Here is a 12,104-nt window from a genome sequence, read left to right on the forward strand (position 1 = left end):
AACAATGTTAGTGTCCAGGAAAAACCTGATCACATGATAAAACTTGGAATTTATGGGAGTCCATTCTCAATCAAATAGCTAAAAGCTATAAATTTATTTCATACCTTTGGAATAACAGAATGGTGAGATTCAAATAAAAGTACCCTAAATTTTATTTTTCCCATCTTTGGATGAAGAGCCAGAAACATCTAATCAATGGAAATTACCCAACAAAGAGAAAACAAAGTTGTTTCTCCAGTTAGAAAAGAACTTTATATAATATGAAGTAACTGTACACCCTGGGAAAAAGTCTCCTAAATGCAGTATCTTCCCCCGTTACTAACGGTACAGTCATCTCAAGAGCTCAAATAAAGCACCAGCTAGTGGAGGATCTGGAAAAATGGATGCAGCAATCATGTGATTCTCTAGGCAGGCACACAACTGGCACTGGTTGGCTAGAATTCAATGCTATGCTTACCAACAGGAATTTAAGGCATATTCAAACTAAAAAAAAAAAATAGCAAAAGACAAATGTTCTCACAAAACATGGTTCAGTTACTATGGGAAACTGGGATACCAGGACTGAGTCAAGATTATTCCAGAACAACTTTATGTAGCAACTGTAGTGGCATATCATTTGTAGTTTAATAAACAAGGCTTGCCTGAAGATCAGAAAAGTAAAACAGCCGCACTGGCCAGTCTTACAAACCAGGCAGTAATAATACACAACTTTAAACCCAGCAGCCACATAAACTTGCTATAGAAACCAGACAGTATTGGTGCACGCCCTTAATCCCAGCACTAGAAAGAAATATAAAACGGGAGGAGACCGTTCTCAGTCTCAGTCCCATTCTGGGGTTTCCTGGAGCCAGGATTGCCATTTTGGACAGACGTTGAGGTAAGAACCAATGATTGGCTGCTTTGCTTTTCTGACCTTCAGGTTGAACTACAATTTCTGTTTCTGGGTTTTACTAATCATGCTTCAAGCAATCTCATACCACTTTTCTGTGGTTAAGCAGAAGAAAGGCCTATGCCTAAACTTCAGTGTGTCTACTCAGTGCCTGAATAAAGAAGGGAGTGTGTATGTGGGGGGCATCAGAATATTTGCATTGCAAGAAAAAGATTTCTGCCCGTGTCCTGTTTCTCATTAACAGTCCAGTGTTTATAGTTCATATACTCAGTAATGAGTGAAACTTGGCTTCTGTATTACAAACAGAACTAAAGGTGGACATGGAGTTGAGTTTCAAAAATAGACTGCAGGAGAAAAGTGGCCCTGTGTGCCCAGGGCGGAGACATCTTCAAATGTGTAGATACCATAAGGGAGGTGAACTGGCTGATTGGTTGGTGGCTGCTTGGTTGATCAGTTGGTTGGCTGGCTGGCTAGTTGGTTGGTTGGTCAACTGGTGGGTGGGCTGGTTGGTTAGCTGGTTAACTGGTTGACTGGCTGGTTGGCTGGGTGTTGATTTGAACATCTGTTTTGATACAAGATTTCAGTAAGTAGTCCAAGTTGGCTCTGAATTCACTATGCAGCTCAGTCTTGGCCTGGAACTCAACAACTGTCCTACCTCAGCCTCCTGAGTGAGTGTTCCTACACCAGAGAGAAAACGAGTTTCTTAAATGAGTGCTTCTTGGCCAAGTGTAAGCCAGCAACAAACTGGGGAAGGAAAGGGTACCAGTACTGGAGACATAAAAATTGTCCCTGATGTTCGGCCAGCATCTCATTTTCATGTCACAAAAATAAAAAATGATACAGAAAATGTTGAGCCACCCACAAATAAGCCAAAAAATACAACACACTTTTACATTATAACTTTTTAGGCATCATTTCTGAAGAAATACAAAAACCAAACTCTACTCTGTATTTTTCACATATGAAGCAGGTAAAAAGTCAAGGTTTTAACACTTCTGTCAAATGTGATCTGAAACATGACTAAACCTTTTAATTAAAAGATATTAAATGTGTTTGGGTAGGATGCAAACCACCGAGATAGCCCACTGTCCTCTAAATCTTTTAATTTAAACAATAGCAAAAGAGTGTACTTTAATTCCAAAATTAAACAAGGCGAGCTAGACAAGAAAACAACTTATAAACCTCTACATAATGAAATTCTAAGTCTGTATTTAAGAACAGCAGAAGAATAGTCTTTTACAAAACGACTGCTCTTTAAGTAAATACTACGCTAGGTTTAAGTTAAAAACAAAAAAATAATGTGGGAAAGGGTGGGGCTGCAATTGAAAAAAAATCCTCTATACAGTAGCAAAACAAAAAGTTTAAGCAAAAGAACATGTTCAGATCCTACTTGTGTCAAGCTGGAATTTTTTAATGAACCGAGCTCAAGTGAGACAAACAGAAGCAGCGCGTTGGACCGGAGCAGCCTGAGAACGTGCCCACGCTGTTAGAGCAAGCTGGAGACCGGATTTCAACACACTGAGTCAACTAAGGACTTTCCTGGAAAATTCTTCCCAAGAGTTACTTGGGGCAAAAAGAAAAACCATTTCTGAGGTGTGGTTAGCACTGAAAATTACCTTACCTCCAGTACTGGTGGGCGCTGCGCTAGACTAAGGTGAGAGAAACCAGGAAGAGAGCAACAGAAAGCAGGAGCCTCTGTGCAGAAGGTGCTCTCTACAGACAGTCGAGACAGACACCACACAGTCCCTCTGTGTCAGTAAATGCCGTCCTTTCTCCATGCATGACTTTCCTTGGTTCTCCCCTGGGCTGGTACACTGGCCCTTCTCCATAAAGAGCTCTCTGACTCCAAAAACACAAGGCTGGAGTCTGTTAGAAACCATCTTTGTGTAAATCAGATTCTACTCGCTGAGCTACAATTAAAACTCAGATGGTTCTTTTCCCCTTAACGTTCAAGAACAAGGATCAGTCCGCCCTACAGTCACTTTCTCTGGATTTATCCCGTTGTAAAATCACATATGTATATGCACACGTGTACACACAAGTGGATGTATATCCTTACAGTTTAGTCAATGGGATAAAAACACAGAAAGTAACAACAGGAAGCAGAAGCCAAACCCAGTCACAGACAAGGAAATGCAAATGGAGATAGTCATGGCACACAGGCCCTTCGGGGAAGTAGAATAATGGTCAAACCTTGAAAGAAAGACACAGGCCCTAGCTATACCAACTGGTTTAGTTTCCCAAGAAGATACCCCCACCCCCCACCCCCAGAATATGTGCCTTTGACAAGCAACACAAGGCATTTATCATGCCCTATAAAATCTGAGAACGAGTGTCACAGTGCTCTGATTCGTGGTCAACTGTTCAGGTCACCTTCAAACAAAAGCACGGGGTAGCATGGCCGCTGTGTTAGGAAAGGCAGACATGGTATCAGTGTCCCTGGCAGATGTTCTGCGCTTCTCAGATCTGCTGGTCCTGAGGCAGTGCTCCATCAAGACAACAGAATTCCTAGACTACCAAATGAGCAAATGATGGAAAGCTTTCCTATGGGCTCAGCATCTCAGGTACCAGACTCTGGGGCCTCTCAGAACTGACATTTGCTTCACTGTGCTAGATCCTAAGAGAAACGACGTTCAAAGTCAGCGCATAATTCATAATAGCCAGGACCTGGAAACAAAAGATGACCCTCAACAAATAATGGATTTAAGCAAAGGAGCATTACACAGCTGTTAAAACCAATGGCATCAGGAACTTTGAAGACAAACGGATGGAACTAGAAAAAACAATCACCCTGAGTGAGGTAACCCAGACCCAGAAAGACAAACATGGTGTGTACTTACTCCTAAGTGAACACCAGCTGTGAAATAAAGGATAATCATGCTACAATCCATCGACCTAGAGGCTAGATACAAGGATGGCCCAGGGCGGGATATGTGGATCTCCCAGGGATGGGGCTGACTGTGGGTAGGCGGGGATGGAAACATGAGGGATGGGGGTGGGGTAGATGGAGGGGGTAGTACTGAAGGGATGACTAGAAAAGGGGGTCAGTTCGGGGTCAGGTAGAAACCTGTACGAGGGAACCTCCCAGGAATCTACAAGGATGGCCCCAGCTAAAACTCCTAGCAATAGGGGACACGTAGCCTGAATTGGCCATCTCCTGCAATCAGATTGGTGACTACCCCAACTGTCATCAGAGAGCCTTCATTGATGCAGAATTCTCCCTTTTTATGCTGTGAATACGATTGGTTGATTAATAAAGAAAACTGGTTTGGCCTGATAGGGCAAAAGAATAGAGATTTTCTATTCTCAGGGAAAACTAAACTGATTGCTGGGAGAAAGAAGGGTGGAGTCAGAGAGAAGCCATGGAGCTGCCACTAGAGACATATGTGCTGAAATTTTGCTGGTCGGCCACGACCTCGTGGTGATGCACAGATTAATGGAAATGGGTTAAATTAAGATGTAAGAGTTTGAAAATAAGAAACTAGAGCTAATGGGCCAAGAAGTTATTTAATTAATACAGTTTCTGTGTGATTATGTTGGGGCTAAGCGGCCGGGAACTAAGTAGTGGCCTCCTCAACACTTCATCCAGTAAATGATGGTTACATTGTAGGAACCTACAGCCAAGCATTGGGTTGGGCTCAGGGAATCCTGCCGAAGAGAGGGAGGAAAAATTATAGGAGCCAGAGGGGTCAAGGATATCACAAGGGAACCCACAGAAACAATTAACTTGGGCTCATAGGAGCTCAGAGTCTGAACCAACAGCCAGGGAGTCTGAATGAGCCAGGAAGTAGGTCCTCTGTCTACATATATTGAGTAGCTTGATCTACTGTGGGACTCCTAGCAGTGGGAGCAGGGACTGTGTCTAACGCTTTGGCTTGGTCTTGGGATCCTATTCCACATACCAGATCGCCTTCCCCAGACTTACTACAAGGGGCGGTGCTTAGTCTTACCATGACTTGATAACTTTGGAGATACCTGTGAGAGGCCTGTCCCTTTCAGAACAGAAACAGAGGAGGGGTGGATAGGGGTGCGGATGGGAGGTGGGAAGAGGGAATGGAAGGAGAGGAGGGAGGGGAAACTGCAGTCAGGATGTAAAATAAATTAATTAATTAAAAATAATTCTGTTATGTCAAAAAAATCAGTGCCTAAAATAAAAACATACAAAACTCAGCAGTCACTACAGGGAGTTCACGTACTCAGGGCACTGGTCTTTCCATTCTGTAACGGACCTTCCTGTGTCTTCCTCATGCCCTGGTGAGTACTGAGTTTCTAAATGAATGAAAGCTTGGCTTGTAAACAGGAGCCCCAAAGGACAAAAGGCTGGACTGGGTCACCATTTCCTGTTCCCAAGTGAGTCTTTCTGAAAAAGTTTGCAACAATAATCTGTACTCTCTTTGGGTAAAAGAGAGTCGTCAGTCATAAAATAATGATGGGACACCCTCGTGTGCTACACTGGGAAACTGACATGCTAATCACACTAGCTAGCATAGGCTTACTACCTATGTAATAGGTCTGTTCAGTATGTGTACAACATCGTCATGACCATGACACATCTGTAATAAATGTCATAATCAAAAGCTACCCCAAGGTCACAGCAGTCAGCAACAGAGTCCATCTCTAATATACACTGAAAAGTTCTGGACCCTGATAGGCCTCTCCACTGCTGCAACAATCCAAATCAGACAAAATAAACTGAATTAGAAAAAGCCCAGGTTGAGTGGATACAATGCTCTCGGGTGACTTCCCAGCCTCCCAGAGAGACTGGAAAGGAAGGCTGGAAAACCACATGTTTGTTTCCTAGGGGGCAGTTTAAATACCCTGTGGAAGTGGTCTTGAGCGTCTCTGGAGGAGGGGTCATAATTTGGCAGGCTTTCTGAGAAGCAGCAGGGTTTGGAGAGAGATGGGTGAGGGGCCTTCAGATGGAGCTTCCACCAGAACATTCCAGACTCTTTGGACATATGGATGCCAGGGGCTGGGGTAAAACTTCCACCTGAACATTCCAGACTCTTTGAATGTAGGGATGCCAGGACTGGAGTGGAGAGGAGCTTCCACCTGAACATTCCAGATTCTTTTTTTTTTCTTTTTCATTCCAGACTCTTTGGATATATGGATGCCAGGGATTGGGGTGAAGCATTCACCCGAATATACACATCTGATTATAAACCTCTGTTCTTTGGTCACCAGGTCTACCAGCAGGAGCACTTAGCCACAGGGTACAAATTTTGGTCACTACAAAACATTCCTCAGAATAAATGTCTACAATCTTATGCAGAATTTCCATAGACAACCTAAGGTGGAGCATCTGGCTTATTAATATAGAATGACTTTAAACCTTAAAGTCAGTAAAACAGAGGACTAGTTTGCCTATGTTCTTAGGATCACAAGAATCCAGGAATCCAGGAAAGTAGATCAGAACTTTCGCTTCTTAAAGTTCCTGATATGACAGCTTATTTCTACAATAGGTTAAACAAAAACAAACAAACCAACCAAGAAACCATGCTAATCCAGTGACACCCCACCCCAAACTGGCCAATAAACAGAGAACAAAAGACTGGAATATTCAGCCCTAACCCAGCATTCATATCACACTCCTTAACCCAAGGCTCAGGAATCTATGAAAAGGGGTTGCAAAGATGTTAAGAGCCAGAGGAGGTGGGTGACTTCAAGGAAATTGCTTTCTAGACAGGACAGGGAAAAAGCAGGAAGAACTCACTGAGATCTTGTCAGCTGAGGGCAGAGGGAATCCCAGCAGAGAGGACAGGAGGATGTGCCTCCACCAGCTGAGAAGCAGGAAGAACTCACTGAGATCTTGTCAGCTGAGGGCAGAGGGAATCCCAGCAGAGAGGACAGGAGGATGTGCCTCCACCAGCTGAGAAGCAGGAAGAACTCACTGAGATCTTGTCAGCTCAGGGCAGAGGGAATCCCAGCAGAGAGGACAGGAGGATGTGCCTCCACCAGCTGAGAAGCAGGAAGAACTCACTGAGATCTTGTCAGCTCAGGGCAGAGGGAATCCCAGCAGAGAGGACAGGAGGATGTGCCTCCACCAGCTGAGAAGCAGCTAGCATCTGACAGCAGGTGGGAGAGGAGACTAACGGTGGCAGGCTCGCGGGACACCAGCACAGGTCCAATCCCAAGACCAGCTGACCAGTGGGGAGGAGGGGTAAAAAGTAATGGGAAGTTAGGTGGGGAGGGAAGAGAGGAAGCTTGGAAGGACACTGGTGAGACAGTCTCGGAGGGGCAGAGCACACCACAGAGACACTCATGGGGCTCTCTAACGTTCCAATCACAAAGAAAGAGCTGACAACACAGCCTGGCTACACTCGTATTTCTAGAGCACCCAATGGAAGAGTCTACAGTCCCAATGTTTCTGCTTTGTGTCTCCTCAGGGGACCCAACCTGCTTATACTGGATGAGGAGTTTACCAGAGAGTCAGTGAGGAAGAAGCCCATGGACACAGCCACACAGCAGTTCATGGGAACAAATTTATGCTGTCTGAACAGAAACTCACTACGTAGGATATGACAAATTCAATGTCACTCTGTAGGCCATTTGATTAATTCCCAGATCTTTTCATTAAATCACGACGGAGCAGACTGGAACCTTTAAGTCCTCCGTGAAGGTTAAACCGTGACTACGGTAGATAGGCAGATACAACGAGCAGGCCTCAGCCAGCCTTCTTCAAAAATGGCATTTGCAAAGAGTATTATGAAAATGCATATGATTTATTATCTCATTAATTACCAGTGTTGAGAACGATACAAACATGTTTGTTAAAGAAGGGATACTGTGGAGCTGGAGAGGTGGCTCTGCAGTTAGGGGCATCAACTGCTCTTGCAGAGGACTTGGGTTCAATTCCCAGCTCCCACATGGCTGCTCACAGCCACCTGCAGCTCCAGTTTTAGGAGATATGTGGCTGTCATACACAAATCTTTTAGCTAACTTCTAAAAACATGTAAGTTTTTCAAATTCATTTAAATATTATAACATTTTTCCTATAATAGAGGTAAAATCACATCAGAAGTAGAGACACAAGGCAATTAACTCATTATACAGTATTCTGCATTACATTTCACCTGCTGATAGTGTCAAATATTTTGAGGCGCACAAATGTAACTCAATGTTTAGTGTAACTCTGTAATCAGTGGGTACACTTTCAACAACTGCTTACTACACTCAGTGGATTACCACCAAACAAGGTGTGGCTGGGGTCTGAACTGTCAACCTCAGTGATAGATGATGAGATCTTCTGGAAATGACTGATCATGGTGGACCTAATCTCAGGGAGGCAGCTGGAGGAAGTGGGTCCCTGGGGACATGTCCTTCTAAGACCCCTCCCTTGCCTCAGCCCCTGAGCTGCCATCAAGTGAACATCTTTGCCAAGTACACTCATCATGACACTCAGCTTTATTATGGACCCAAAGCAAGGAGTCAACAGACTGTGAAAGGAAACCTCCAAAACCATGAGCCAAAATCAACCCTTCCTCCCAGAGGCTGTGTAGAGACAGTGTCTTCGACAGTGAAGACAGCTGACAAACACATAAAGCTATATGAGAGGTCTATGACCTGTGTGTAGTTCTATATGACCTGTGTGAGGTTCTATATGACCTGTGGGTAGTTCTATATGACCTGTGTGTAGCTCTATATGACCTGTGTGTGGCTCTATATGACCTGTGTGTGGCTCTATATGACCTGTGTGTGGCTCTATATGCTCTATATGCCCTGTGTGTGGTTCTATATGACCTGTGTGTGGTTCTATATGACCTGTGTGTGGTTCTATATGATCTGTGTGTGGTTCTATATGATCTGTGTGTGGCTCTATATGACCTGTGTGTGGCTCTATATGCCCTGTGTGTGGCTCTATATGACCTGTGTGTAGCTATCTATGCACAAGAGAAGAGCTTTCTCTGGGTTTGCAAAGGTAGCAGAACCTCCTGCACCTACCTTATACTCATCCACAATAATGCTCAGTGCCTCGTGCCCAGCCTTTCTCATGTCTTCCAGTTCTTGCTTATGCTTTTCCTGAAAAGGAAAAAGGAAACTGTATCCATAATTTGTTCTTCAGGTTTGTTCCATGGTAGTAATAAAGTGACCACCTTTCCTTTTATACCCTGTGGCTTGAAGAACAGAGTCTGCAGGTGACATCGAGGAGAATGGGATTGGCTGGTTTGTTTTTTTTTTTGGATAAAAGTTCATCTAAAGGCAAGCAGAGAGGGGAGGAAGTATTTGTGAGGCAGAGGCAGAGGCTCTCTGTGAGTTTGAAGCCTACATAAAGTCAGGCCTACATAAAGATAAGCAACTCAGGGCCTAACAGTGAGATTCTGTTTCAAAAAATTTTAAAAAAGTGGACGTATTTGAGTACTTTCTCCAAAATCAGGTTTGTTTTCTGCATAAAATTCAGTAATATGCAGGCTTTTATGTCTTCCATTATTTCTTCTGATGAAAATAAGACACCTTGATCACACTTAGTAATCCTGCAACACTCATTCTTTAGTTCCTTATGTCCAGAAAAGTCCTCACAGGAGTGCCGCAGAGTCTGGGCTCCTGAGGGGTATCAGGTTCACAATGCAGGCATTCCCTCTTCAGAGCACCTCAGCCCAATTTCCAGGTCAGCTGGCTACCTTATGCGTAAGAGGCAGATGTGCTGGGGATTCAAAGGATAGCGACTGAATAGATCATAAATGAGGAGCCGTACAGTAAGCAGCAACATCTGCATAGCTATCATAGTGTGATTCACCTAAGGTTCATTCTCCAATACCTAAGTTATAAATTATTTCTCAATCCACATCTCTTTTATGCTCTGACACTGCCAAGCCTACTAAAACTCATATGCATCCCTTCTAATAAATTAATCCAAGCAGAGAAAGATCACATTTTGCAGTTGAAGGCTGCTTGTTCGTTCCTGGTCCAGACTTCCGAAATAATCACTCAGAAACTATGCCATTTGAATCACTTCTTGACCAATAGCTTAAGCATATTTTTAGCTAGCTCCTATATCTTTAGTTAACCCATTTCTATTAATCTGTGTATCGCCACATGGTTGTGGCTTACTGGCAAGGTTCTAGCGTGTCTGTCCCCCATGGCTTCTCGACTCCACCTTCTTTCTTCCAGCATTCAGTTTAGTTTTCCCCACCTAGCTCTGTTATGCCCAAAAAAGCTTCTTATTCATTAACCAATAAAAGCAGCACATATACAGAAGGACCTCCTGCACCAACCTTTTGCCACAAAGACCGTGCACAGCCATCCTTTGATTGACAGGCTGGTAAGGAACAAGAAAACAAAGAAACTGAGAGGCCCAGTCAAACATGACACTCTTCCTAAGCTAGGGTAACTAACTTGCCTCCCAGATTCTTTAGAGGACTCAGTCTAGAAAGAGCCCACTGGAACTGAAACTGATGACGCCGTCTGACAGAGACACTATTCAAGGGAAGGCTTCACAAGCACTTTCTCTGCAGCCACAGGTCATACCCAACCAACTCCCCCGGGGAAGGCGGCTGGGAGGAGGCTGCCCTGCTATGCTCTGGGGATCCACCCCGTTGGCCTACTGGAAACCAGAGCAGGGAAAGCTCAGGCCATGTAAACGAAGACTGTGCTTTTGTTTCCCAGCCGCCAGAACCCAAATAATCACACAGAAGCTATATTAATTACAACACTGTTTGGCCTGTTAGCCCAGGCTTCTTATTAACTAACTCTTACATCTTAAATTAACCCATTTCTATTATTTTATATTTTATCACGACGTTCGCGGTTTGTTACCTTTTGCTTCTTGGGTGATTACATGGTGTCTCTGACTCCGTCTTCTTTCCTTCTCTATCTCTGCTTGGATTTCCCACCCTGCTACATTCTGCCCTGCCATTGGCCAAAGCAGGTTCTTTATTAACCAATGGTAATAAAACATATTCATAGCATACAGAGGGGGATCTCACATCAAGGCCACCATACACATGTCCAAACAAAGAGATATACTGCAACACCACCTGCATGCTTCTCAGCGACACAAGACCTTCCTTCAGGGTCTTTGCTTTTGGACAGAGTCTCCCTCGATAGCCTAGTTAACCTAGGACTCACTACACAGTTTCCCAGGCTGGTTTCCAACTGACATCATTCCTCCTTCTGCCTAGCCAGTGCTGGATTCAGGCTTGAACACCATACTCAGCTTCCTTCTGACAACGGCATCAGGTCTAGCTGAGCCCGAAGGACTCCCTACCCCTTGCAGAGAGTGTAGGCATAGGCTGAGACATATCTGGCACTTCGGTTTCTTTATATACCTGGTAACAAGTACATCACACGAATCTTCCCGTGGGTCTCAAATCTCATTTTCAGACAAATATTAAGTGGACAGAAATAACAGATCTAAGGACCAGTCTGAAAGTATCAGGCAGAAATACAAACAGAAACAAACATCCTTGGCAAAGCTGTGACAGCAGTTAAGTTGTGACCCCAGTAAGCCTGTCCCCTCAGCTTATGGTAACACAAATCTCCCAGGATTCCTTTGACCGAACAGCCTTGACCACTAAGGGCTGCCTCCACACATTGCATACATTTCATCTGCAAGCTTACAAGGGCCTTGTGAGTCCTGCTCACCAAAAAGAAGAGACTAGAGCAAATTCCTCCAAAACTTTAACTGACAAACAGAAGATACGAGTGTAATGAGAACTCCAAATCTCCTCGCAGAGGCACAGATATAAGCAGCTCATTTTCCTACATGCTAATTTACAAAGGTTGACAACCTCACATCCATATATAAACCAAAACAGTAAGAAATTCATAAGTTAGCAAATGAGGAACAAAGATGAAACCATCAGGGTGATGCCTCTGTCTCCCTCCTTAAACACAGAGGCTCATCTGTCCAAGGGCAGGCTCTCAGGCATGAACAACTCCTCCCCCATGAGGAGTTGATGAAGAACGGAGCCTCCAGTGAAGCCATCGGGCATCATGTTAGCACCACTTGGGGTGCTAAATTCTTCAGAGGTGGATTCTTGAGAAGACAGCTTACAGCTGATTTAAGCCAAGCACAGCGAGGAGGGGTGGAAATGGACGTGAGAAAGGAAAGAACATTAAGACATAGGAGGTAAATGGGGAAGGGGTGATGACGGAAGAAAGTGGCGAGGGGGAAGGGAAGGTGGGAAAGAAGGGGATGCAGTGCAGCAGTCACCGGGATTTCAGGAAAGTTGCAGCTCCCTCCTGGTGCAGGGATGAGCAACTCCAGGCCTCCCTG

At 44.3% G+C, this 12,104-nt stretch overlaps 1 protein-coding gene across 4 annotated transcripts in view; it reads right to left on the bottom strand.

Moving 5' to 3' along the window:
• Ccdc91 (coiled-coil domain containing 91) overlaps nt 1-12,104 on the bottom strand; it is a 180,591-nt gene that overhangs the window by 77,052 nt on the left and 91,435 nt on the right. For all 4 annotated transcript variants that reach the window (XM_087903943.1, XM_087903944.1, XM_087903942.1 and 1 more), the window contains one exon: nt 8,831-8,908. In XM_087903943.1, coding sequence (XP_087760069.1) covers nt 8,831-8,908 — 78 coding nt within the window. The remainder of the gene's footprint in view (nt 1-8,830; nt 8,909-12,104) is intronic.

This window comes from Myodes glareolus, chromosome 3, assembly GCF_982192425.1.
Source record: "Myodes glareolus chromosome 3, mMyoGla1.1, whole genome shotgun sequence".
Classification (NCBI taxonomy): Eukaryota; Metazoa; Chordata; class Mammalia; order Rodentia; family Cricetidae; genus Myodes; species Myodes glareolus.